The sequence below is a fragment of the Chiloscyllium plagiosum genome, chromosome 43 (assembly GCF_004010195.1).
Source record: "Chiloscyllium plagiosum isolate BGI_BamShark_2017 chromosome 43, ASM401019v2, whole genome shotgun sequence".
NCBI lineage: Eukaryota > Metazoa > Chordata > Chondrichthyes > Orectolobiformes > Hemiscylliidae > Chiloscyllium > Chiloscyllium plagiosum.
In genome coordinates, this window is record NC_057752.1 from 4951494 (window position 1) to 4979249 (window position 27756).

At 40.0% G+C, this 27756-nt stretch overlaps 1 protein-coding gene across 1 annotated transcript in view; it reads left to right on the top strand.

Moving 5' to 3' along the window:
- Positions 1-9924: 9924 nt before the first annotated feature.
- Positions 9925-27756, top strand: part of lmbr1l (limb development membrane protein 1-like) — a 62479-nt gene continuing 44647 nt past the window's right edge. The window contains exon 1 of the mRNA XM_043681824.1: positions 9925-10151. Coding sequence (XP_043537759.1) covers positions 10092-10151 — 60 coding nt within the window. The 5' untranslated portion in view covers positions 9925-10091. The remainder of the gene's footprint in view (positions 10152-27756) is intronic.

Genomic DNA, 27756 nt, shown 5'->3' on the forward strand with positions numbered 1-27756 from the left:
CTCTATTTCATATTTTTAATCCAATTTTGTTAATGTAAATAGTACATTACAAAAATAGTAGTTACATTCATATTCACCTGTAACCAGTCTTCTTCCAGGTTTAATACGACACTCAAATGACTTCATGTAACTTTCAGACAAGTTACATGACCCTATAATTTTAAATCTGTTATTTGTATCTTTGTAGCATTTCCAAAGAGTTGGCGAAACTGTTCACATCACCTAGGTGACGTTGCTTCCCCCATCCTCTAGCTCAGGTTCTGTTGTCTTCAGTTTAAAAGAGTTATACAGCACAGAAACATCCATGTTGACCAGGTTTCCAAAACTGAACTCGTCCCATTTATCTCCATATCCCTCTAAACATTTCTTATCCATGTGCCTGTCCAAACATCTTTTACATGAGTGGACAAAAAACATGGCAGGTGAAGTATAATGTGGATAAATATGAGGATATCCACTTTGGTAGCAAAATAGGGAAGATGGATTATTATCTGAATAGCGATAGATTATGAAAAGGAGGATGTGCAATGAGTGACCTTGTACACCAGTCACTGAAAGTAATCATTGCAGGTGTAGCAGGTGGTGAAGAAGGCAGATGGTATGTTGGAATTCATGATGAAAGGATTCAAGTACAGGAGCAGGGATGTCTTGCTGCAATTGTACAGGGCCTTGGTGAGATCACACCTGGAGTATTGTGTGCAGTTTTTGTCTCCTCATCTGAGGAAGGATGTTCTGGCAATGGAGGGAGTGCAACAAAGGTTTACCAGACTGATTCCTGGGATGGCAGGGCTGACGTATGAAGAAACACTGAATCGGTTAGGATTATATTCACTGGAGTTTAGAAGAATGAAGGGGGGATCTCATAGAAACCTGTAAAATTTGAACAGGACTAGACAGGAAGGATATTCCCGGTGACCAGAGTCCAGAACAAGGGGTCATATTGTAAGGATACGGGGTAGGCCATTCTGGATTGAGACGAGGAGAAATGTCTTCACCCAGAGAGTGGGGAGCCTGTGGAATTCTCTGTCACAGAAAGTAGTCAAGGCCAAAACATTGCATGTTTTTGAGAAGGAGTTAGATATAGTTCTTAGGGCTAAAGGGAATAAAGGGTATGGGGAGAAAGGGAGAATATGGGACTGAGTTGGATGACCAGCCATGATTTTGTTGAATGGCAGAGCAGGCTTGAAGGACTGGGGTGGCACAGTAGCTCGGTGGTTAGCACTGATGCCTCACAGCGCCAGGGACCCCGGGTTCCTGGGATGGCAGGACTGATGCATATAGAAAGACTGGATCACTATAGTCACAGCAGTTTACAAGAGTGAGAGGAGAATCTCACAGAAACCTATAAAAATCCAATGGGACTCAACAGTGTAAAGGCTAGACAGGCAGGATGTTCCTGATGACCGGGGGTCATGGTCTAAGAATATGAGATAGGCCATTCAAGACTGAGGGGAGGAGAAATGTCTTCAGCCAGAGAGTGGGGAGCCTGTGGAATTCTCTGTCATAGAAAGTGGTTGAGATGAAAACATTGAATACCTTCAAGAAGGATTTAGATATAATTCTTAGGGCTAAAGGGATCAAAGAGTATGGGGAGAAAGTAGGAACAGGAGACTGAGTTGGATGATCAGCCATGATCTTATTGAATGGTAGAGCAGGCTCGAAGGGCTGAATAGTCTACTTCTATTTTCTATGTTTCTGTGCTTTTACCATGCCAGAAAGCTCCAAACTCACATAATATTTTTGTTTGTCTGCATGCATTCTAAGAATTCAACACAATAAGTGATCCCTACATTGTCTTTGCTGTCTAGTAGGCACAGTGAAATGTGTCAGATATCTTTGGTGAATGCTCCATTACGATGTTACTTCAGCTGCCCAGTGAATTATATTGTACATCTCTCATGAGTAAGTGGTTTGAATTGATCCCAGTGGTGCTCTGCTCTTTGGGTCATAAAGTGTACTCACAGTGCATCTTTTGTACCATTTCATCTCTTCACATATTTATTGACATATTTCTTTTGGCTTGCTCAAATTAATCAGATAGCGGGATCTCCCTGATATCATACACGGTCATAGATCTTCTTTGGAGCTTCCAAGTGAAGAAATGATGGCACTGCTAACTGAATCGCCTTTAGATGTAGAAAATCTCAATCCCACTGATTTATAAGTCTCAATACTTGTGACTTCTCACTGTCACAACGTATTTTCACAATTTGACAACAGTGGTACCAATTATTACCATGATTTCCTACCCAGAATTGATCAAACAACTTGACACGTTCCGCAAGAGACATTACTCTCACACAGTTTGCTTCCTGTTAACTAGACCGAATTTTTACTCAACCTCTTCGACACACCATATGTTCACCCTGTTGATACTGGTCTCTCTTCTCCTGTCGGGTATGTGTGGACTAGCCACTACCATACATCAAGAACATCTCTGAACTGACAGCCAGACTACTGTGACCACTAGGACTTATACAACACTACCATTACAGGGCAAGCGACACAAAGAACAGCCAGGGAATTCCTAGAGGCATGGCACTCATCCACAAACTCCATCAACAAACACATCGACCGGGACCCAATATACTGGCCACTACAGTGGACAACTGAAACTGACAACCGGAAGCGGCAGGGACAGGCCACTATAAATGCCGGAGGAAACACCACAGAAGCGCTTCACAGGAGGCTTCCAAGCACCGAGGATGTCACCTAGACAGGGGACGAAACGTTTGCAACAAAAACTTCCAGCTCGGCGAACAGAACCACAGCAACGAGCACCCGAGCTACAAATCTTCTCTCAAACTTTGAGTATGGTCAGATCTTTTTATACTGTAATAACCTCCCACAGTACCTCTCAACAACCCCAACCCCACCTCACCCACAACCTCTACCACCCAGAAGTTCAAAGGCATTAAAATAGAAACACCACCTTGAGGTGGTGTTCCTCCAGGTCACACATTATTCTGCCTTGCACATATGCTGATGTTCCTTCATTGTCACTGGGGTCAAAATCCTAAAACCCCATCATAGAGTCATACAGCATGGAAACGGACCCTTTGGTCCAACCAGTCCATGCTGAACATAATCCCAAACTAGTCCCACCTGCCTGTATCCTTCCAAACCTTTCCTCTTCATGTACTTATCCAAATATCTTTTAGCTGTTGTAATTGTACCCACATCCACCACTGGAGCACAACCATGATAAGATCATTGGATCATACAAATAGTAGGTCACTCAGCCTGCTCCAACATTCAATCAGATCATGACAGGGCTATTGTAGTACAGTGGTAGTGTCCCTACCTCGGTGCCAGGAAGCCTGCATTCAAGTCCTGCTTGCTCCAGAATTGTGTTATAATATCTCTGAACACATTGATTAGATAATTTCCTTAAGATCATGGTTGATGTGATTGTGGCCTTAACTCCACCTTCCTGCCTGTCCCCATAACCCATGGCTCTCTTGTCAATCAAAAACCTGTCCGTCTCAACCATGAACATATTGAGTAACCCAGTCTCCACTGCTTTCTGTGGAAGAGAATTCCAAACACTAATGACACTGAGAGAAGAACTCCTTTTCATCTCTATCTGCAGTGGGACCCTCCATACATTTAAACTCTATCCCTTAGTTCTAGATTCCCTCTGAACTGAAAATGTGTTGCTGGAAAAGCGCAGCAGGTCAGGCAGCATCCAGGGAACAGGAGAATTGACATTTCGGGCATAAGCCCTTCTTCAGGAAGATTCCCTCATCAGGGAAACATCCTCTCAAGCCTTTCAAGCCCTTGCAATCTGATATGTTTCAATGAGATCACTTCTCATTCTTCTAAACTTTAGTAAGTATATGCTAAACCTGCTGAACCTTTGCTTATAAGACAACTTGTTCATCCCCAGAATCAGTTTAGTGAACCTTCTTTGAACTGTTACCAATACAAGTACTGTATTTCTGTTCTTAAAACTGTGTTCACAGGATGTGGGTATCACTAGCTGGGCCAGCATTTATTACCCATCCCTAACTGCCCAGAGAGCAGTTAAGAGTCAACCCCGTTGCTGTGGGTCTGGAGTCACATGTAGGCCAGACCAGGTAAGGATGGCAGTTTCCTTCCCTAAAGGACATTAGTGAACCAGATGGGCTTTTACGACAATTGGCAATGGTTACATGGTTGCCATTAGGCTAGCTTTTTATTTTTCTTCATTGAATTCAAATTAAAATTTCACCATCTGCCAGGGTGGGATTCAACCCCATGTCCCCAGAACACGAACACATGGTTCTGGATTTTGAGACCAGGACGATACCACAGTCTCCTCTTAAAGTAAGGAGGCCAAAGTGCACACAAGTGCTGTCTTACCAACGTCCTGTCCGGTTGTAGCAAGACTTTCCTATTTGTATATTCCACCCCAGTAAAGGTCAACACTCCATTTGTCTAACTCATAACTTGCTGTAACTGCATGGTGCCTTCATGTGTTTCATGTACAAAGACACCCAGGACACACCTTATTGCAAACTTCTGCAATATCTCTCCATTCAAATAATATGCTGCTTTTATGTCCTTCCTACCAAAGTCGACAACCTCACACTTCCTCACATTGTACTCCATCCGTTACTTCTTTTGTCCACTTGCTTAACCTGTTTATATCTTTTTGCAGACTCCTTTTGTAGTCTCTTCAAAACTTGGTTTCCGGCATATGTTTGTATGGGAAAAGTTTGGCTCTAATACACTCAGTACCTTCATCCAAGTCATTGATGTAGATTGTAAATAGTTGAAGCCCCAACACTGATCCCTGTGGCAGTCTAGTTACAGTTTGCCCATCTCAGGATGACTAAATTATCCCAATTCTCTATTAGTCAATCCTCTATCCATGCTAAAGTATTAACCACAACAGCAGAAGCTTTTATTTTCTGCAGTCATCTCTAATATAGATTGGAACAGCTTGAGGCGGGGGGTCCATCATGAGTTCTCAGAGTAATTAGGGATGGATAATAAAAGCTGCCTCACCAGTATCATTCATACCCCAAGATCAAATTAAAAAACAAAACATTCCCTTCACCATAGAGTCTACCTTTATTTGCATTTCTCCACAAGCCTCAGGGATGAGGTACAGAAACAACACAAATTGAAGTAATCTAGGATTATGTTCTTAGGCTGCACAGAATATTTTAATTCAATGTCAAAATACACTTATTTGGATATCCAAGAACACTTTGTGATCTAATAGCAAAGTCTGACAAAGCCAAAGTTAATTCCCTCTCTTTTAATGGATGGCTGTCCATGTCAGCCTCCTGCTACCAGAAATTAGAATCTGAGAGTCAGGTATTGTGTCTAGGTCCATCTCAAAGTGTTGTTGGTGAAGGGATTCTGATAACAATCCTTACCATTGACATATACGAAAAGTGTAGTGAGATGCTCTATCAGTAGAGAGAATACATGAGTGCTTCAGTTATTCAAGGTGAAAGGAGATCAGAATTTGCTTTGTCTGTGGTGTCCTTCACCCACTATCATGGGCAAAATAACCTGCTGACACTCAGTGTCTAGATTAGGTGTTTACCACATGCCCACGCACTCATACGTGACTAGACTTCAGCAAAGGAGCTAATGTTAAACAACACTGCCATAACCAGCCTCTGTAGCAAATGCCCGAAATGGAGGAGCTGCAGCATTTCTTAACTATGAAAGAAATGGAATGAAAGGGACAAGAAAATAATTACTCGATGCATTACCAGCTTCTGTAGCAGAAAATGAAATAAATTTGCTCTAGCATTTAAGAAAGACAGCCTTGAATTTCTATGGCAATTTTCACCATTGTAAAAACTTGCCAAAACACTTCATAGTAAATGAGTTATTTTTGAAGTATGGTCACTGTTGTAATGCAGCAGCCAATGTGTGCACAGCAAGCTCCCACAAACAGCAATGTGATCAAGATTTGTTAGTTTGCTTTTGTGAGTATATTTGAATATAGAGTGTATTCAAAAAGAATGGGTCCCAATGAACACAGTCCGCCTATTTCTGAGCAACAAGCCCACACAAGCAGACAAAACGCATCCAGAAACCAGAGCCACTCTCCCCTACATCAAAGGCATCTCGGAAATGACTGCCAGACTACTCAGACCCCTTGGCATCATGGTAGCCCACAACCCCACCAATACACTAAAACAGCAGCTAATGAACTTGAAAGACCCTATACAGACAATAAGCATAACTAATGTCATTTACAAAATAATTTGCAAGAACTGTAATAAACACTACATTGGACAAACAGGCAGAAAACTAGTTACCAGGATACATGAACATCAGTTAGCCACAAAACAACATGACCCTCTGTCACTAGGATCCTTACATACGGATGAGGAAGGACACCACTTCGACTAGGACAAGCCAAACAGAGACACGCATGAGAATTCCGAGAAGCATGGCATTCCAACCAGAACTTGATCAACAAACACATTGACTTGGATCCCATTTACCAGCCCCTGAGAAAAAGAACAGGAAATGACATCACCATAGGAAATGGTGTCATCACAGGAAATGACATCACTAACCCAAGGAAACGCAAACATATAAATAGAAAGCAGGCTACACCACCAGTGTTTCATTCGGAGGCGCACTGAAGATGTTACCTAGAATGGTGATGAAACATCTGGAAATGAACCTTCCAGCTCAGTGAGCAAACCTACATCCAGGGCCTTTTTGGTTGGCTGGACAGATAGTGATCAGATTCATGTTCACAGCAAGGAGTTCAATCTGCATTCTGACAGCAATAGACCTGGGGGTCTGCCTTATTACCCTAATTGTAATTTTTAATAATCAAAGTGCTTAACTGTGATGGCTGAATGATTGCCAAGGACCTGCCTTTGGGTACAGAACTCAAGAAAACTAATTGATTTGTGTTTTTATTTTTGCCTTCAGCTCCCAAGGCCCAAAGCTCAGAAAGTCTCTCCTCTGAACTCCCTGCCTCTCTAAGACACTCCTTAGAGCTATGCCTTCCATTAAACCTTTGGTCACCCGCACTAAAATTTCCCAACCACAATTTGTCTGATACTGCTCCTGTGAAGTGCAGCAGGACTGTTTACCACTTTAACTGTCATGGATAAATACAACTTCTTGTTCACGATTTCTGAAGACAATTGTAGAACTGTTAGCTTCAAAACATGGTGAATGAGGGATTCAGCATAACACTAATTGCATACACAAATTAATCACAGTATTGTTACATTGTCTAAAGAGGCCATTCAGTCATAGTGTCATACAGCACAGAAACAGACCCTACCGTCAACTAGTCCACGTCGATGTCCCCAAACTAAACTAGTCCCACCTGCCTGCACTTGGCCCATATCCCTCCAAACATTTCTTATTCGTGTACTTAACAAATAACTTTTAAATATTGTAATTGTACCTGCATCCACCACTTTCTCGGGCAGTTCATTCCATATATGAACCACCCTCTTGTGTAAAAAGGTTGCCCCTCATGTTCTTTTCAAATCTTTTCTCCTCGCACTTTAAAAATATGCCCCCTAGTTTTGAACTCCCCCACCTCAGGGAAGAAAACCCTTTTCATTCACTTTATCTATGCCCCTCATGATCTTTTAAACCTCAAAAAGGTCACCCCTCAACTTCCTATGCTCCAGTTTATTTTTATATCTCAAAACCTCCATTCCCAGCAACATCCTGGTAAATCTCTTCTGAACCCTTTCCAGGTTAATAATATTCTTCCCATAAAAGGGTGACCAGAACTGCACACAGTTCTCCAGAAGAGGTCTCACCAACATCCTGTACAACCTCAATATGACGTCCCAACTCCTATACTCAAAGATCTGAACAATGAAGGCAAGCGTGCTAAACATCTTCTTCCCCACCCTGTCTACCTGTGATGTAAATTTCAAAGAATTATGTACCTGAACCCCCTAGGTCTCTCTGTTCTACAAACACTACCCAGGGCCCAACCATTAATTGTATAAGTCCTGCCCTTGTTTGTATTACCAAATGCAATACCTCACATTTATCCAAATTAAACTCCACTTGCCACTCCTCAGCCCATTGACCCCAACTGATCAAGATCTCTTTGTAATCTTCGATAACCTTCACTGTCCACCACACCACCAATTTTGGTGCCATCTGCAAACTTACTAACCATGCCTCCAATATTCTCATCCAAATCATTTATATAAATGATAAATAAAAATGAACCCAGTACCCATCCCTGTGGAACACAACTGGTCACAGGCCTCCAGTCTGAAAAACAACCCTCCACCACCACCACCCTATTTCCTACCATTAAGCCAATTTTGTATCCAATTGGCAAGCTCACCCTGAATTCCGTGTGATCGAGCTTTACTAATTAGTCTACTCTGTGGAACTTTGTCAAAGGCTGTACTAAAGGCCTTCATCGGTTCTAGATATTCTCTCATGTTACACACCTCTGAAGCAGGTAGGACTTGGACCTTGAGGCTTCCTAGCTCAGAGGTAGGGATACTACCACTATACCACAAGAACTCTCCCTGCACTTGTCCTGTTGCATAGTGCCAAACTCCCGACTTTTCCCCGTAACCTGCCTCCCCCACATTTCCAGGCATTGGTATTGTGAATAACAGCTGTCCAACCGTGGAATAGGACATTGTTTTTCAAAAAACAGCATCCCAGTTGCAGTATTTTCATAACATCGAAACTGACTTTACTGTAAATAAGGAGATTTATTTACCATGGATTGAGACATATTGATTAAACAAATAGTTCTAGACAGTAGTCCACACCAGAGGCAATATAACAAAACACTAAAAACTTGAAGGCTAGTGTGCCTGAAACGTTAATGAGCTTTTCTCCACTGATCTGCGGGGTATTCCTATCATATTCCGTTTTCGCTACAAATAATACATTGGAGATTTTGAGAGGCTGGAACACATGGTCTTGGTATCCAAGGAAAACTAAATGCCAGTGTTTGCCTCCAGGCGGCGATGTGTTCCTGCGGATTTAGTTGTTGATTCGTCAATTTGAATTTCCCTCCTTCATCATTAATTCATTCAAATAACCGTTAGCTTTTTCTCGCTAGTCGTTGCAACAAAATCTGGACGTGACTGGCGGCATTCATAATATTTTGCTAATCACAGTTTTACTGTCAGTCTGCATCCAGACATTTACCAATTCCCCGTTATTTGCGGGATATAAGGACACGGATACCGCTCCGATGTAACTCATTTCTAGACCGCGATCAGACCGGACGTGTCAGTGAGGGAAAAACAAAAAAAAAGGGGTGTGGGGCCGACCTTCCGAGTCCACGGATAACGAAGACAGGATGTTACAGAAAATAAAAGCAGAGATTATTGAAAGCATTCACTTTGTTAAAGATAATGTTTCTATACAACAATTTTATGTTTTTATTCGAGTTATGCGTTTCCTTTTAGTCTGTTTAAGCCAATAAGTATCGTCTCTGAATGTCTTACTTACTAAAGGCTGTGCTTTTATACAAAACAACACAATTTCCATTCTTTTGTGTGTAAAGCTCATAACTTGCATACTAACTTCCTTGGTACGCATAATTTGCTCTACAAACAAAGCATTTACATTGGTTTTCTTCCGTTTATGAATTACACGTTGTTTCACAGTGCCTGTATTAGAGAGAGAGAGAAAAAAAGATCTTTCGGCCACATTTCCAGACATTGATGCATGGTTTAAATGGAAGATATTCGACCAATTACAGTCTTCAGCGGAGCTCCTCGCCTCGTCTTTCAGCTACTTACTTGTTGGACAAGATTGTGCCCAATCGAATGGGCAAGCCCTTTCTTTTCTATCTTACTATTGGTTATATTCACATCACTTCGCTCTAATCAGTTTAGAGCCGCAGCCAATCTGAAGAGTTTAGTTTGCATTTTAGCCAATTACCTGCCGCGTTACATTTGAGCAGTTCTCTCCGCCAATGGTGTGCTTGGGGCTGTGTTTTCTCTTGGAGTTTCGGAGCCAATCCGGGGTCGCGTTCTATGGTGATTTTGCAGCGTGTGGCAGCTTGGAAGCTGGTCGTTGTGTGGAGCTCGAGCTGTCGAGAGAGCTACAACTTCAGAGATTGAGGCAACAGGTACCGTGTGTCCTCTTAGCCATGAAGGGTCGCGATGGAAGACGACGTTATGATTAGAGCAAAGCTCTTCCACAACAGAGTTCGTGAATGTATTGTAAGTTTTTTTTTGGATTTCTGGAAGTGATTACTTTTGACTTTCCTTTAATTCTTACTCAAGCGAAAGAAGTATTTTACTCAGTTGAACTCAGCACCAGACAAACCCTTTTGATTGTCGGCTATCTCTTATACTAGTAATCAATATTGTGCAAAATTATGAGAACTGCATGTCTTTCCAGATAAAGTTTAATGTACGATGTTAAATACAAAATGATTAATTTTGGGAGGAAGAATGAGGTAAGGCAATATTAAACAAATCTCTGGACAAGTTGATTAGAAAAGATCTCGAAGGTGACTTTGGTAAGTAATATATATGTCATGTAATGCTGCCACTCCACACTACAAACCCCTTGACTGAACTGCATACATTTTAAAAAAAACCTGAAAAATGGCAAAATAGGTTGAGAGAGTGGTTGATAAATCATATGGGATTCTAGGCTTTATAAGTAGAGGCTTGGAGTACCAACGCAAGGATGTTTCAGTGAACCTTTTTACAAAACACACAGGTTTGGCATCAACTGTAGTATTGTGTTCAATTCTAGGCCCCACACTTTAGAAAAGGATGTGAAGTCACCAGAAATGTGCCAAAAAGGTTCACAAGAATGATTCCAGAGATAAGGGAATTTGGTGGTCTGGGTTCTAAGATGGTTCTCTTTAGAGAAGAAAATGTTGGAGTGGATATGTTAATACAGGTGCTCAAAATTATGGCATCAAGATAAAATAGAGACTGTTCCCATTGGGAGGAGGATGAAGGGTCAGAAGATGGTCATTTTAAGAAGAATGACAAAAGAACCAAAGGTAGCATGAGGAAAAATCTTTTTTTATGCAGTGGGTGATTGCACTGCCTGAGTGTGGTGGAGGCTAATTCAATCATGGTTTTCAAAAGGTTTCTGGCTAATTATCTGAAAAGGAGGAAAGAAATGTGTGGCATAGGGCAAGTAGCTGTTGCACAGAGCCAACCTGAACACAAAGGACTAACTAGCCTCCTTTCTGGACTGTAACCATTATACAATTCTATTTTTATCAGCAAATGAGAGAATGTCTTATATGCTACCAGTAAAACAAGTCTCTCATCAGTGAGAAATGTCAGAAAAATGCAAGCCCATGGGTCACAGAAATATGGTGAACCGGATCCAAAATTTGCTCAGTGACAGGAACCAAAGGGTAAAGGTTGACTGATATCTTTTTGAATAGAAAGCAGTTTCAAGTGGTGTTCTGCGGGGCTAAGTGTTTGGTTTCTTGCTGTTTGTTGTATATGTTAATGTTTTAAACTTAAATGTGGGAGGCATGATTGGGAAATTTGCAGACAGCGCAAACATTGGTAGTGAAGAGGATGACTGCAGGTCAATATCAATGGTTTGGTTGAGTCAGCAGAAAAGTAGCAAATGGAATTCAATCTGAAGAAGTGTGAAGTTATAAATTTTGGGGAGGGCAAACAAAGAAAGATAATGCACAAATGAGAGGATATTGAGAAAGGTGGAGGCTGTGCAAGACCTTGGAGTGCATGACCACAGGTTTCTGAAGATGGCAGGATAGTTGGGTAAGTTGGTAAAGAAGGCATATGGGATATGTTCCTTCACCGGGCATGGTATTAAATACAGAAGCAGGGATATAATGCTGGAACTATATACTTTTAGACCACAGTTAGAGTTTTGCGTCTAGTTCTGGTTACCATATTATAGGAATGGCATAATGGCTGTAGAGAGAGTACAGAAGAGATCTACAAAAATGTTGCTAGGGCTTGAAAATTGCAGACATGAAGATTCATTAGGTGAAGGTTGTTCTACTTAGAACAGAGAAGGCCGATAGGTAGCACTAATTGAGATGTACACAATGAGGGTCTTGGATAGTGTGCAAGAGTGTTTCCCCTAATGGAGAGAACAATTCCCAGGGAACACAGATTTAAGATGATTGGTAAGGTGTTAGAGGCAACATAAGGGAAAAACCTATTCACCCAAAAGGTGGTGGCTGTCCAGTTTGGTGTTTGGAGTGGAAACCCTCAACTCCTTTTAAAAGGAACTTGGATCTGCACCTGAATTGTTGTAACCTACAAGGCTATGGACCAGATGCTGGAAAATGGCATTAGAATGGGCAACTCGTTTATTCAGCCAGTGTCGAGATGATGGGATGACTGGCCTCTTGCTGTGCCATACTGTTTCTGTGTCTTGATACCTGCTAAGATATAGTTGAAAGTTCATAGAGGAACACAGCAAACCACTTTAGCTGTGCATAATATTCCCATTTATTTGTTATTTGAGACTTTACTGACTTGTTTTATTAAGTTACCTAATGGTTACTTGAAAATGAAGGTGAAGTATTAGTTTGAGTTCCCTCTGGTTTTTATACCAATCTGCTTAAATTTGTGCCATCTGATTGCTGATGCTTCAGCTGTTAGAGTAAATGGAGAAGATTTTTCTATCCAGTTCTTCCATGATTTTGAATGCCCTTGTGGCTTTCCCTGCTCTGAGAAAAGTAGTCATGTTCACTACCCATGAGGATGGCCTGAACAGGGACTTGGGGTTCATGTTACACTACAGGTGACCCCACTATACTATACACCCTCTCACGAACAAGCATACATATACACACGCACATTTTTACATACTCACACACACATGCAGACCCTCTCTCATACACACACATACATGCCCCACACGCATACCCACGTGCACACCCTCTCACAGGCTTATACTCTGTCTGTCTGTCTCTCTGTCGTCTTCCCCCCCACCCCACCACCCCCCATATGTACGCAGAATTATATTTGCAGATATTTTCTATTTTGCTCAAAAAGCACACAATCTGCAAGCAGTCAATCCGTGTGATATTTTATAAATTCCTATTTGGGAAATAGAACCAATCTGACTCAAGATTGGAATACAGACAGACTCTAACCTCACACCTTTAATGCATTGTCTGAACTGAGATGTCACTTTTTTAATACAAAACCTTAAGTTATCTCAAGATTGTGACTTGAAAGAAGTTCTGGGATTTACGTATTTATGAACGGAAACCTGCAACCCATTCTAAAAGATGAAAGACTTAACAGCAATCCAGGTTTGTTCAATATATCATTTCAGTTGCATGACACTATGATCTTGTGCTATAAATCCTGTGTCCTACGGTCCTGCTTCATTAGCTACCTGATGAAGGAGCAGCGCTCTGAAAGCTAGTACTTTCAAATAAACCTGTTGGACTATAACCTGGTATTGTGTGATTTTTAAGTTTGTACACCACAGTCCACCACTGGCACCTTGTCATCAAAAGTAGTCTGTGCAGATAACTGTAATCCTTCATCCCTGAAACCATCCTATACTATCTCCAAAACCTTCACACACACATGGAAAAGGGGAGGCTAAGAATTGAGTCTTGAACATTTTGTGTGTCGATTGGCTCGAAGCAAAGCTCTCTGTTACCTAAACTGGGAAAGATAGGAATAGGACCAAAATGAAGTGGCTCCCCTGATATAAACTGTGGAAGATAGATGAGGAATGTTATCCTGATCAATCTTGCCCCAAAAAAGTCAGTGAAGTCGAGTTGGAATGTTTTATAGTATTGTAAACATATTGGGACTTTGATCAGGTCTGCTTGAACAGAGAAGATTGAAGTGATTTATTTGAAGGAGGTATTGGGGATGGAACAGATTAGATAAAAAAATGTTTCAGGGATCTTGAGTGAGGGCTTATATGATTTAAGATTAAATATGAGTGACTTCAGATGAAGCAGGACATAGTGTATTTTTTTTATGCACAGAGGGTTGTAAAACTGTGGCAATGAACTGTCAGTGTTAATGAGTGAAGAAACTGTCATTACCACATTTTAAGAGCAGATTAAGTGGTTGAAGGAATGGGGACTAGTGTGGGGTAGATGCAACATAATTTTAAAATGTGCCATTATATATATTTTTTAAATTCCAAGGCTTTTTACAGAGGCATCATAAAACACTATATACTGAGCCACATAAGGAAATATTAGTACCGATAACCAAAAGCTTGACAGTTAGAAGTAAAGTGGAGTTTCAGATTGTTGGATGATCCAGGAATGATCAGCTACTAAGCTGGCTTTAGCTAAGCATTTTAACTTCAATAAATGAAATGGAAATGTGAATGTTTATTTGGCATTAGACAGTTATCAAGAGACTGACTTGAAATTGAATGCTGATTTGTCTCTATCTTTTAAGTGATTCAGAGTCCACTTGATTCTTGTACTGCCTGATACAATTCTTTTTTTTTCTAAATGGACATTATGTATCAAGTGTTCCACTTGCATTATTGCACAATGGGTTGGTATAATCTTCACTTCATCTTTATAAATGTGATGCATGTAATCTGACTTTGAATAAATTACATATCTGGTACTGCTTTCAGGGATACTTCCTAGCCCAATATGGTGTTAGATTCTGGTAAATTGTCCAACTCTTCAATGTTTTATGCTGACTTGTGTTTAGATAAAGACTTGGCATGAATATTTGCACTTGGCAACATTCTTCAGGAAAGAATCTGTGACTTCCATATTTGACAGTATTGTAATGTACTAATAGCATAATCATAGAATCCCTACAGCGATGAAGCAGGCCATTTGGCCCATTGAGTCCACACTGTCCCTCCTACGTTATCCTGCATTTCTGATGGTTAATCCACCTAGCCTGGGCACTATGGGCAATTTAGCATAGCCAATCCACTAAACTTGCACATCTTTGGGCTGTGGGAGGAAACCAGAGCACCTGGAGGAAACCCATGCAGACGCTGGAAGAATGTGCACACTCCACATTGTTACCCAAGGGTGGAGTCAAATCTGGGTCCCTGATGCTGTGAGGCAGCAGTGCTAACCACCGAGCCACCATGCCACCCTAAAGCTTCAGGTTTTTAAAAATTAAGCTATCTTTGTACATTGGTTCATTTTTTTTCAGGAGCAGGTGTGATGATACTATGGCTTCAAGAGATGTATTTTGTCCTTTATTTGTGAAGAAAGGTTGAGACAGAGGTGACAGCAGTCTGCTCAAAGCCATAAACAGCTTGTGAGGTCTTGGTTTGTTTTTAAGAAGGTGCAACAACAAAAGCAGCCTGAATGGATAGCGTCAAGCTCCCACAGAACCAGGATTTTTAGTTTTAGCTTTCTTCAGATGCTAGGATCTTGCAACTGAATGTGGAACTCTTATTCCTCTCTCTCTTACAGCTTAAAGCTGGAGTTCTCTTCTTGCTGCTAGAATTGCACATGACAAACAATCTGTTTTACTGAATTTGCTTTTGCCAAAGATGTGTTTATGGGATGTTACTATATTAGAACATTTAATTAGTAATAGTTAAGCCAATTTTTTTTGTTTGTATTTTAACTGCAGTGTAAAAATAAAGTGTGTTTTGCTTAAACTCCGGCAGTTTGACCCATCAAATTAAATCTGGAACACACTGCCTTACACTTAGCCTGGACCCTAACTTTTTCTTATCTTAAAGCTATTTTCTTAATGTTTTGAGGGAGTTTGGTCTGGTCCTTAACAATACAAACTATTTAATGTTTTACTTAACCAATATATGACAGCAGTGGAATTTATCTTCCTCTGTACAAATAGCCGCATTAATAGTTGGTGGATAAATACACTACCTAACCTGTACAGACAAAGAGGAACTCTGGCTAAATTGTGACTGTGGTGTGGAATAACTTAACTTTTCTACTTCTGACTGCTATCTCATCAGCCCACTGCAAAACATGCATGTGCTGGCTTTGAAGAAGAACAAAATTAGTCTTTGACTGTGATGCTGATTTAGTGATGTCAATTATGGGATAAATAAGTATTGATCTTCACTATTTGAGCAGAATGCCAGCTTACTGCTGACATCCTCTGTATTGTATTCCAGCATTTAAGCACCATGCGAGTACCAGTTTAGGAAGGAGCACAACGAATCAGTCCCTGAGTTTGGGAGTGTGTGGTCTTGGTTTGGGTGGGGTGGAGGGAATGAGCTTTAAAGGAAATCAAACGTGATAACATACTTAAGACACCAGGCACAAAGTTTTCTGCTTATTTGCCAAATGTTTCTGTTGCAACGTGGAAACATAAAGGGAACCTTTAACCTGCTCATGGATGAATATTTAATGCTGTCAATATCAAACTTGGCCATCAATGTATTACTGCTGAGAAAAGCATTTGCTTCTTTGCACAAAGTAGCCTCTTTGTTTTTTAGAATTGCTGAGATAATCTGTCACTTTGAAGTGTTCAAAGTCGGCTAACATCATGTGATAAGCTTAAACCAATATGTATTTTTTGAGTTTTCAAAAATGAATAATTGTGCATAACCATAAAAGATTCAAAAATGGACTGCAAGTAATGATATTTCCACCCCTTCTATTTTGGTGAAAAGAAAAATCAGCTAATATTCCCATTGCTGATCTCCACCCAGGGATTCTCTACTCAAGTGAGTACAAGCAATAACTTTCTGTTGATACTACCTTTCACCTTTTTTAAGTCAGAGATTGAGTTTAATTCCTATTGAAGAGACTTGAGCATGAAAATCTAGGCCAATACTCCCAGTACAATACTACTGCAATATCAGAGGTGCAGACTGTCAGAAGAGGCATTACATCAGTTCTCCAAGTTAAAAGCTTCCAAGGCAGTATTTTGAAGAAAAGCAGGGGAGTTCTCCTCAGCATTCTGACCAATATTTATCTATTTATCCCACAATTGATATCACTGAAACAAATTGCTTCTGTCACTGACAGTATCTGCTCCTTGCTAGCATAAGATTACAATTATAAAAATGTTTTTGACCTGAAATGCTGCCCATACTTTACTCTCTGCTGTACAGGGATCTGTATTTTCCCAGCATTTTCTGTTTTTCAAGCTTCCAGTCCTCAGACCCTTGCTCTAATGACCATTATCTCCTGAATACATTGTAGAGACCATAACTATTACTAACCCCCACCCACCCCACCACCACCACCCCCACCCAAACTCTGTGCTTATTGTCATTATTATCCCTCTCTTCTTAGCTATCATCCTGGGTTGAACCAAATTGCTTGTAACATTTGACATCCTATTGAGCTGAGCTTCCAAGCCCACATCCTCCACTTCATCACAAAGACTGCCCATTTCTTCCTCTGTAACATTGCTTCACACCATCTGCTCATTATGCTCACATCCCAGTAAAATCAGCCAGAAAGACTTTAGAAATATCTTGGAAACGTACATTTCAGCAAGATGCTTGTTTATAAACATTTGAGCCAGGAGCAGTAGGTTATCCAGCCACTTAAGTCTTGTTCTGCCATTCAATGAGATCATGGCGGATCAGATTGTAGTCTCAAATCCACAATTCTGCCTACCCCTGATTATCTTTCATCTCCTTGCTTAACAAGAGTCTATTGACCTCTGCCTTAAAAATATTCAAAATGGAACCGTATTTCAGGAAGAGCATTCCAAAGACACTGACTCATGACCCCAAGAGAAAAAAAAATCTACTGTCTGATTTAAATGGATGATGCCTGATTTTTAAACAGTGGCCCCTAGTTCTTGATTTTCCTGTAAGAGGATACATCCTCTTCACTTCCACCCTGTCAAGATCCTCCAGGATCTTTGTTTTTCTGTGTATAATGAGATGAATCTGCAAATTATTGTAAGCATTATGTCATGACTTGCAGGTTATGAAATCACAACTGAATTAGTATCAGAGGTCATCAAAAGGTTTTGTAACAGTTGCAGTTTGATCCTGCTGTTCTTGTTAACAATGCAGGATAACATTTTGCTTATGACTGCAGAATACAGTCAATTCCTTTTTGCATTATGCTACTAATTATAATTTTTCAGTGATTAAAGTTACAACTTGTATATAATTTCTATCTCTGCCCTTTTTACCCACCTCTCCATCACCCACCCCCAGTAATTTCCTTTTAGATCACACATTAGGCAGTACATGTTATACCTGACTCCATTGGATCAGCCAAAAGGTGTGCTTCCAGGTCCTTATCCCCTATCGTGTAACTAGCTGTTAAGAATAACATGCGAGTTGTTTGGGTTTGTATAGTTGTTCTCTAAGACTCCTTACCATGGGTCTTCCTGCAGCATTAGACACTGTAACTGTGATGGCAATTTGCTTTTTGTGATTGCGAGTAAACACTGCTTTGTTTCATGGTGCTTTGCACACAGAATTTATTTTGCATTTTTTCTTCAAAATTCTTCCAGCTACTATGTTCCATAAGGACTATATCTGCTGCTGATTAAAATGACTAATCTTCATATCTTCAACTCTAGTTTACCATTTGTTTTTCTTATGAACTTTGCCAGCAGGAGCAATTTTAGTCCAATTTTCTGACTCAGTTATTGACCAATTCCCTAAGGTACCACAGATTTTAAAGCAGATTTGGTTGCTCGTAGGAAACGGATAATTTAAACCTGATGAAAGTATAATTTATGTGCTGGAGTAAGATTACCTGACAATCTGTTTCCTTTTGTAGACTTGATGAAGGAATGAATGGTTTTCTTGTCGCAAGTATTTTGCAGTGAGAATTACAATAGAGTGAAACACTTTCATCCATCACCACAATACGGTTCCATTTTGATAGTTTAAGAATGAGAAAAATGGAAAGAAATTGTAAATTCAAAGTAGTCAAGGGAAATAACCTAGCTACTGCCATGCAGTGATTATTGGCAAGGTGTTTGCCCCTGTAGATATAGCTGAACACATTATCCTCCTCACTAATTTTGTCTGTATGCTAGTTCTGGATGGATAATCAGAAGCATTGAGCACTATTGTACCTCATTGGATGAGTTGAGTTGGCTAACTGCAAAGATCAGGGCTCAAACCGGGAACCATCTACTATGTATGAATGTGTCACATGCTACATCAGTATTTGATTTCTTGTACTTCTGGTTTGGAGGGAGGAACATTCATAATTTCATAAGAAGAATGGCTTTTTTTCCCCTAAGCATTTGGACAAGCAAAAGAAACATTGAATTTGGGAACACAAACAAGCTCATGCTGATGTAACTGCTCTAAGATGAAGTATAATGCAAAGTTAATGCAAAGTGACTTTATCTGCATTCTAACCCTAGTCATTTGAGCACCTTTTTTAATCCATAAGACTCTTTCTATTTTCCACACTGCATACCCTTTGTGGATTGTTTGACTGCAACTACTGCAGCTTTATGTTGTAGACATTTACTCACAAGGAATTGTATTGGAAATGACTTTGCTTGTTTTTGTTGCTGTCTCTGTTAGCGATGGGAAGTTTAGTGCTATTATACTTGTCATCTGACCTGGTGTTGTTATTCACTTTCTTGAGTGCAAAGTTTTCAACCACATTGAGTTCTTTGTAGAAATTGATGAGATATGTCATTATCATATGTTATTGGGGTCAGTTAGCTCAGTTTGCTGGACAGCTGGTTTGTGACGTGCAGTGATGCCAACAATATGTGTTTAATTCCCATATTGCCCAAGGTCACCTTGAAGGTCCCACCTTCTCAACATTGCCCCAATATGTCTACAACATAAAGCTGCAGTAGTTGCTTGAGGTGTGGAGACTCGCCACCGTTGTTTGTCTCAGAGAGCAGCCCCATGATCTTGTGGGACTATGGTGACTTTTGCCATATGTTATATGATAAAGACGAGATGTCAACAGTCCTTCATAGGCTATGACTATGACAAGGCTATGATGAAATGCCAATTACCATTACCAAGATGTCAACAATATCCACAATGGATGTTCAACACAATTTGTTTTCAACACCATTAACCCAAATTCAACCAAACCAGCAACTCAATTCACATTTCTGCAATCTTTTGCATGTGTCAGTTATGTTAGAAGCTGGCACCACACACACTCCCCAATCACATTAATCACTCTGCCTGGTTTCCCCAATTGTGCCTGATTTGTGGGCCTTCAAAGAGGCTTTTAAAAAGTTTATTTTTAAACACACTTTTTTTAATTTAAAAAAAATTATTAAAGAGCTATCTACTATGCAGAGGCATTCGATTAACCAAATTTCGGATAATCCGAACAAGATCACAAGGTCTCGACGCTTGGCTAACTGCTATCCAGCATCTGATTAACCAAACGAAATACTGGCTGCCTGTGTCCTTCGGACAATCGAGGTTCCTCTGTACATAAATATCACTAGCAAATGGTCCTGTTCTTTAAGCTATTGTTAGCTATTAAAAATTGGCTGATTCTCCGGTGTTGCAATAAATGCTGATTTTGTGATTTTATTTTTCCTGAACTGTATTCCTAAAACTGGAATGTACCAAGGGACAATGATGGTAGATTTTACATTTTTGATATACAAAGAATTTGAGTGGAAACGTGAAGGAAAGGTGACTTTTTAAAACTATTGTAATTTTGTCCACTTCCCAAGGTAAATGCCAGTTATTTGAGGCTGACCTTGCTCTGGAAAACAAATGGACTTGAAATTGAACCTGTATAAAAATAAGCTAGCACTGGCCAACTATCATAGTTTTCAAAAATATATGTCTTGCTTCACCTGCTTCATGACATTTTTGAGGATGTGATAATCCATATTGTCTGAAGGGACAGAAGCTGTATGAGTGAGAGTGATTCAGCTTTCTTGCACTGTTTGTTAGTTAAAGGATTCTGCTTTCCAAAAAGAGAAACAAGATAAAATATCAATTGCCATTTATTTGTAGTTGTTCGATCTCTTCAGGCATGCTGGTGCTAATGTAACCCAGTATTGAGCTGGACATCACCATCAAACAAATATATATTCAAATTAAATGCTGACTGAACACTGTCCACTGGCTCAAAGTTCCCTCCACACTGACTTCTAAATATTCTTGCAATCTGCCTTCTAATGGTAACTGTGCAGTCACCAATGTTGTGGAGAAGATAGATGGTCACTTTTTTAATTTTAATCAAAAACAAAATCTTTGGCATTTGACGTTTCCCTAAGCTTTGCATGCTTCTTGGTTTCTAACATTATTGATTCCCCCTGCTCCCATCCCCAACCCAAGGCCACATGTAATTGACTGCCTGGCTGTGATCAGATGGGCAGCATAAATCAGAGATCTATGATCACCCTTGTCTGTAAGATTGGGTTCTGTACTGAATAAACTTAGTGACTAAATGATCAGGGAAATATTTGCACTTAAACTGGCTAATAAGGACCACTGTGTGATGCCTTAAATGATCATGCGTAATTGAGGAGGAAATATGAAGGAAAATGACCCTACAAGCCTGAGACACCAGCAAAAGGATGGATGGCTCTTTGAAAGCATTTGGCTAGCAGTGTATAGTTTGAGCTAAAACTCATTCAAATTTAGATCCTTTGTGCTAAAAAATGAGAGTGAAGGTTTGTCATAATAATTCTTATGATTTGACCTGACCCTAGTGTCAATACGTTCAGATGTCAAACACCTGCCTTTCTGATACAAAATAGTTCTTACCAGTATAAGAAAGCAAAATTGTTCCGATTTACAAAAGTCTTGTTAGTAAACTACTCCCTGGAGGGACAGTCAGACAGACTCCATATAATGACAAATGAAATTTGTTTGGAAATACTCGAACTGAAAAGCAAGCATTGCAGGAGCATGAAACCAGAGATAAAACAACAACATTGATTTTGATCGATCTGTGGGGACAAGCATGGACATGGAATTAAGCCTATACTCAGGTCAGCCATGCAGGATTGAGGGGCTGAATGGCCTGCCTGTACTCCAATTTCTTATGTTCTTATGAAGTACTGGGAATACACAGCAGGTCAATCAGCATCTTGAGAAACAAGGTAGTTTAATAACCAGCCAGTGATAAAATTAACAATTTTTGCCTCTGAGATAAATTTTACATCATCTGACAGTTGCTGGGTAATGCTACTAACTTGATGCTAAACCAGAATTTCAGCAATGAAAACAACATGGTGAAAACAAGTCTACAGACCAGAGGCTCAAACAAAGACAGGATATCCTCTTTGAACATTAAGTGTGCTGCAGACAGGCAGGTGGGAATTGCATCACGCTATGTATCTTCACCCCTCTGCTGCTGAAACTCTAATTGTGTTTGACGTCTATACATGATGGACTATTCTGATGATGTTCTTGCTGTTTTCCATTCTCCATCCTCTAAGCTTCTATTTCTCCAAAATTCTGCATATTTTCTGTTGCATATTAAGGCTGGTTATCCGTTATCCATTATTTTTTCACTGATCTATTTGAGTTCCAGATCCCCTATGTGTAAAATTAAAATACTCTTTCTTGTGTGTAAAGTTCAGCCATGGCTTTGTTCCACCCTGACATTGCAATCTGCTCTATCCCTATGCTCTATCATGAGCACTTTGTTCTTCTGACTTTTGAATGAGCACTCACATTGCTGCAGCAGCTCCAAAAGTGACTGGCCATCTCTTTCTTGACAAGCCCTTTGCTTTGGTGGTGAGTGCTTGAGGCTGCAATGGGTCGCTTCCAACAATCCCACAGTGTCATGACTTTGGGGAAGACGAAAGAGTCAGATTTGAGCCACGACTTGCCTTTTCTCAATGTGCATGCACACGTTTTCAGGAAAGTTTCCATTTTAGAATCCTTTATCTGAGTGAGAGTGAACCTTCAAGTGGCAACCATCTGGAACCTTTTTCTGCCTATCCCAAAGACCACCAAGATTACAGAATCTTTTTGGTATTTCAGTCTGGTCTTTATTATGCTTTGAAATGTCATGCCTTGATTCAAAATTTACTCTTGTTTGAGCTGCATTTCTTGCAAATTTAGCAATGTGAATTTTCACATTTGAACCTTCTATTTTTCACCTTTCACCACTGGTTGATGTATTGCTAGAACAGTTTGCTGCAAGACGCCCTTGAGGTCATACACAAAATGAGCCAATAAACAAGGCACAGGAAACAGAATTAGTGAAGCTATTTAAATCCGTCTATCAGTTGAGTTCAGGTGAAGCATCTACCTGTCTGTCAGGAGGGTTTGGCTCACTGTATAGCACCCTCTCTTCTGAGATCGAGGGTTGGAGTTCTGGTCTCAGTACCATGTGAGTGCTGTGTTTTTGAAGGGCCAGTACTGAGTATTCAGATATTAGGTGCTGCCTTTCAGATGTGAAGTTAGACTTGAAACCCTGTCATCTTGGGAGGGTTATAAAAAGTCCAATGGTATGGACTTGACAAAGGATGGGATTGTTCTCCCTGGTGTTCTGGCCAGTATTTAGCCCCCAATTAATATCACTAAAACTTGCTACATTTACAAGTGTGCTGTGTTTAGAGTTCAGAAAAAAGTCTTCATTTGGCTGCAAAGTGCTTTGAGTCATCTTGAGGTCATGAAGGGAGCTATACAGTTCAAGTTCACATTCTCTGAGAATGGAGTCTGAAGTATAATTTGAAGAAGTTTAACATATTGATCACTATAGGAAAGGTAGTTTTTGCCTTGTATCAATATAAACTTGGTGAAAGAGGATCCCAAAAGTCTTGTATCTTTCACCAAGTCAATATTGGTGAGTTTTAGCTTAATAGTTTTTCCTTCTATTGCTGAGCTGTTAAAAGTTTAATTTTGAAATTTTATTTACTCTGTGACCTGACCTTTCTTCAAAAGTATACTAGGCTTTTCAAAACAAATTGGTATATCTGATTTTCACTGTTTTGAGGCTTGTAGTCATCCTCATGTAAAACCCAATTCTAACAATTTTTAAATGATTGTCTTATGAGTGGCTTGATAGCAGTAATGACATCTACCATTAACTATTTCTAGTGGAATAATGTATTGTGAGCAGATTGGGAAAAGCAGCACAGTGTCCTGCAAAAGAAATTGGTGCACTGATCAGAAATTAATGAAAATAAATGCACTTTAAGTCTTCAATGTGCAGTAAGTATAAATCATTTTTTAGAGTTTGGTATTATAAGTAGCAGCTTTATTTTCTTTTATACCCTTTCATTTGAGCCTACAATACTCAAGTGAGATGACTCTTCAATAACTTTGTGCAAATGAACCTCATCTTTAAACTTCTTTCCTGTTTAGTGGACTTTTAAGTAAGGAACTGTCCTTCATTGTGTTTGCCTTGATGAGATGCTACCAGAATTTCTATCATGCTGTTTTGTCTTTTACTCTCTTGGCATCTTTGAGCTGATCGATTAAAGGGATACTCCTGAACCTCCTGATGAAGAGTCATTTAAATTTGAAATGTTAGCTTGCGCTCTGTCCATGGATGCTGTCTGACCCACTGTGATCTCCAGTGTTTGTTGTCTTCACTCCTGAGCCATTGACCTTTTTCATAGCTGCCAGGTTTGGTGGTGTCAGCAGATGTGATTCTGCTAGTTTTAAACCTATTACTAAAAGTTAATAGTTAAACTGCTGGTCTGAGGGCAAAAGGACAGAAACATCAGTCACTGCTGGTTTGTAAATCTTATGCTTTTGGTTAGAGTCTGCAGTAAAATCTGCTTCCAACAACCAGCTAGGAGGAAACTGTTCTGGGTTGATTAAGTTCCTCCCAATGGAGTGAGTTGCAATGTTTTCAGAGCGGGGCAGGATGCTGAGAGCTGAGGATGTTTACAATCCCATCCTTCCAGCTGTGTGTGAAAATGTTCACTTGACTTCAAGCACGCAAAATTGTAGTTATCTTTCTGTTCCAACAAGTGCTCTGGATCCTGTTTTTTTTTAACTTTTAGGTTTATAGGCTTTGAAGAAAGAATTTACAATGTATGGTGCATTTTACATCCTCTGGAAATCCCAAAGAAGATCAGAGTCAATAAATTACTAAATGTATTGACTGACATTTATGATCATCACAGCAGCCAATTTTCACAATCAGTAAAGGACCCCCAACAATCAACGATATAAATGACTTAAGTTAATATGATTTGATGATACTTTTTTTCAGGGGAAATGTTAACAGAATATTGGATAGTTTCCTGCTCTTCAAATCGTAGCAGCGAGACATTTACAGCACTCGAGCCATTTGGGCCATCAAGTCATGAGCTCTTTTATGCCACTTGACTAGTTCAAGAAAGATGGGAAATTTTTATGAAACCACTTTTTTTTTGTTTAGAGAAGAGAAAATAGATTTACAGTTATATAACTACTTTTGTGACCTTTAGACATCCCAAAGTGCTTTGTACCTAGTTAATTACTTTTGAAATGTGGTCACTTCTGTAATTCAGGGAAGTACCTCTGGGGTTCAAAGTTTTAAAATGTGAAGCTTTCTGCTTCAATTGGGTTTTTGACAAATTCAGTGGTATTTTCTTCTTCCAATTTTGCGATGACTCATGCCTATGGTTGGTAACTTACTGACTAGAGAATTGTTGGAACGCGTCCATGTTGTCCTATTCTGCTAATGTGTATATTTTAAATGTACCTTGCAGTTAGAGAGATGCTATGATTTCTAAGATTTTTGTTCAAAACTGTGAAGTTGTGTGCAGTACTTGCAAATGAATAAGGGGACTTCTGACAGGCCCTGGTTGGTAATTGAGCTTAGCCTGCAAAATACTGGGAACTATACCTTCACAACAGCAGCATTTGAATAGTGTCTTTCAGATGGCAAAATGTCCCAAGGCATTTTGTCAACACTTTTTAGCAAACGGAATTTGACACAGAACCACAGAGTGATACTGGGACAGTTGACCAAATGTTTAATTAAAAAGTTAGGTTTTGAGGAGTGGATCAAAGAGGAGGGACAGAATTTACAGCCAAATTGGTGAAAGGTGAGGAAGGAAGTGGGGAGTGCCTGTACAGATGTCCCTTTAACCTCTCGTCCTTTCTCGCTAACACTGAAGAAGCTGGATTGTCCGAAACATGAAGTACTGAGTGCTGGTTTTTTTTTGAGCGATTATGTTTCGGTGCTGATCGGTTTAGTTTGGAACAATGATATTGTGCAACCAAGTGGTGCAAATTAACTAGATCAACCCTGGGGATATCTCCCTTGTAGCAGAAGTACAAAAATATACTTTTAAACAGTTTTTAAAAAAAAACTGAGCTGGTTTGTATATAAATGTATGTTTCTAACGTGTTGGAAATTTATTTTGGCTGTGCTGGGCAGAGGAGGATTTACACTGGCCTTGTAATGTACTCTCAAGACCACAAGCCACACTAAAAAATCTTTAGTTGGGAGGAGTTAACTGATTTGTGCAATATTGTGACGGTTTAACTCTACATCCCGTTCTACAAATGTATCAGCATTGTAGATTCTTGAGAGTTGGGAAGAATTCAATGAGATAAGTGGCTTCTGTGAATACAATCCACAGTTATGAGATATGGAATTCAGTGTTGGATTTGTTATTTGCAGCAGTGACTTTGTGTATACTTGTCTGATAATGCGCAATTTCATTGTGATTAGGAAATTAACAAGGTTTTTTTTTGGCTTTGGTAGTGATGTCAGTGTTTAACGTGTTCTCCCTTTCTAATGAGTCATGCAATCATATCAATTCAATACTTTACTTTTTGTGCAATGTCATTTGCAGTTTTCAAATGGACTGTTCATGTCCAATAAAAATCTTTGAAGATTCTTTTGTCAACAAATTTGGGAATTTCATGTAGGTTTTTAAATTTGCTTAGGATCCCTAGTAGACAATTGAATTTTGACAAATGCTCAAACCCTCTGATTCAATATTTCTGTGAACTATTTGACTAACCATTAAACATTCAGCACATACAAAGTTTGTGAGAAGATTTGTAGCTCGGGTGCTCGTTATTGTGGCTCTGTTCGCCGAGCTGGGAATTTGTGTTGCAGACATTTCGTCCCTGTCTAGGTGACATCCTCAGTGCTTGGGAGCCTCCTGTGAAGCGCTTCTGTGATGTTTCCTCCTGCATTTATAGTGGTTTGTCTCTGCCGCTTCCGGTTGTCAGTTCCAGCTGTCCGTTGCAGTGGTCGGTATATTGGGTCCAGGTCGATGTGCTTATTGATTGAATCTGTGGATGAGTGCCATGCCTCTAGGAATTCCCTGGCTGTTCTCTGTTTGGCTTGTTCTATGATAGTAGTGTTGTCCCAGTCGAACTCATGTTGCTCGTCATCTGCGTGTGTGGCTACTAAGGATAGCTGGTCGTGTCGTTTCGTGGCTAGTTGGTGTTCATGGATGCGGATCGTTAGCTGTCTTCCTGTTTGTCCTATGTAGTGTTTTGTGCAGTCCTTGCATGGGATTTTGTACACTACATTGGTTTTGCTCATGCTGGGTATCGGGTCCTTCGTTCTGGTGAGTTGTTGTCTGAGAGTGGCTGTTGGTTTGTGTGCTGTTGTGAGTCCTAGTGGTCGATAAGAACATAATCATACTACCAGCAGACAAAGGCAGAATGACGATCATCCTAGACAGAGCAGAGTACATCCAAAAAGCGCAACAACTACTTACAGATTTCAACACCTACCAAAAGAGGGAGTTTGACCCCACCCCACAGCTCACTAATAGGATAAACAACACACTGAGGAACCGACAAAAAAACGGACAGATAACCAGGGCTGACCTACAAAGTATGAAACCTGAAAGCAACAACACCCCCAGATTCTATGGACTACCTAAAGTGCACAAACCAGACATCCCACTCAGACCCATAGTATCACTACCAGGGACACCATCACACAAACTGGCTAAAGAACTACAGCAGAAACTGAAACACCTGATCAGCGGATCCAGACACTCTATACAGTCAACACAGGAATTCTTCAACATCATCAGAAATATACACAGAAAAGGAAGAAACTAT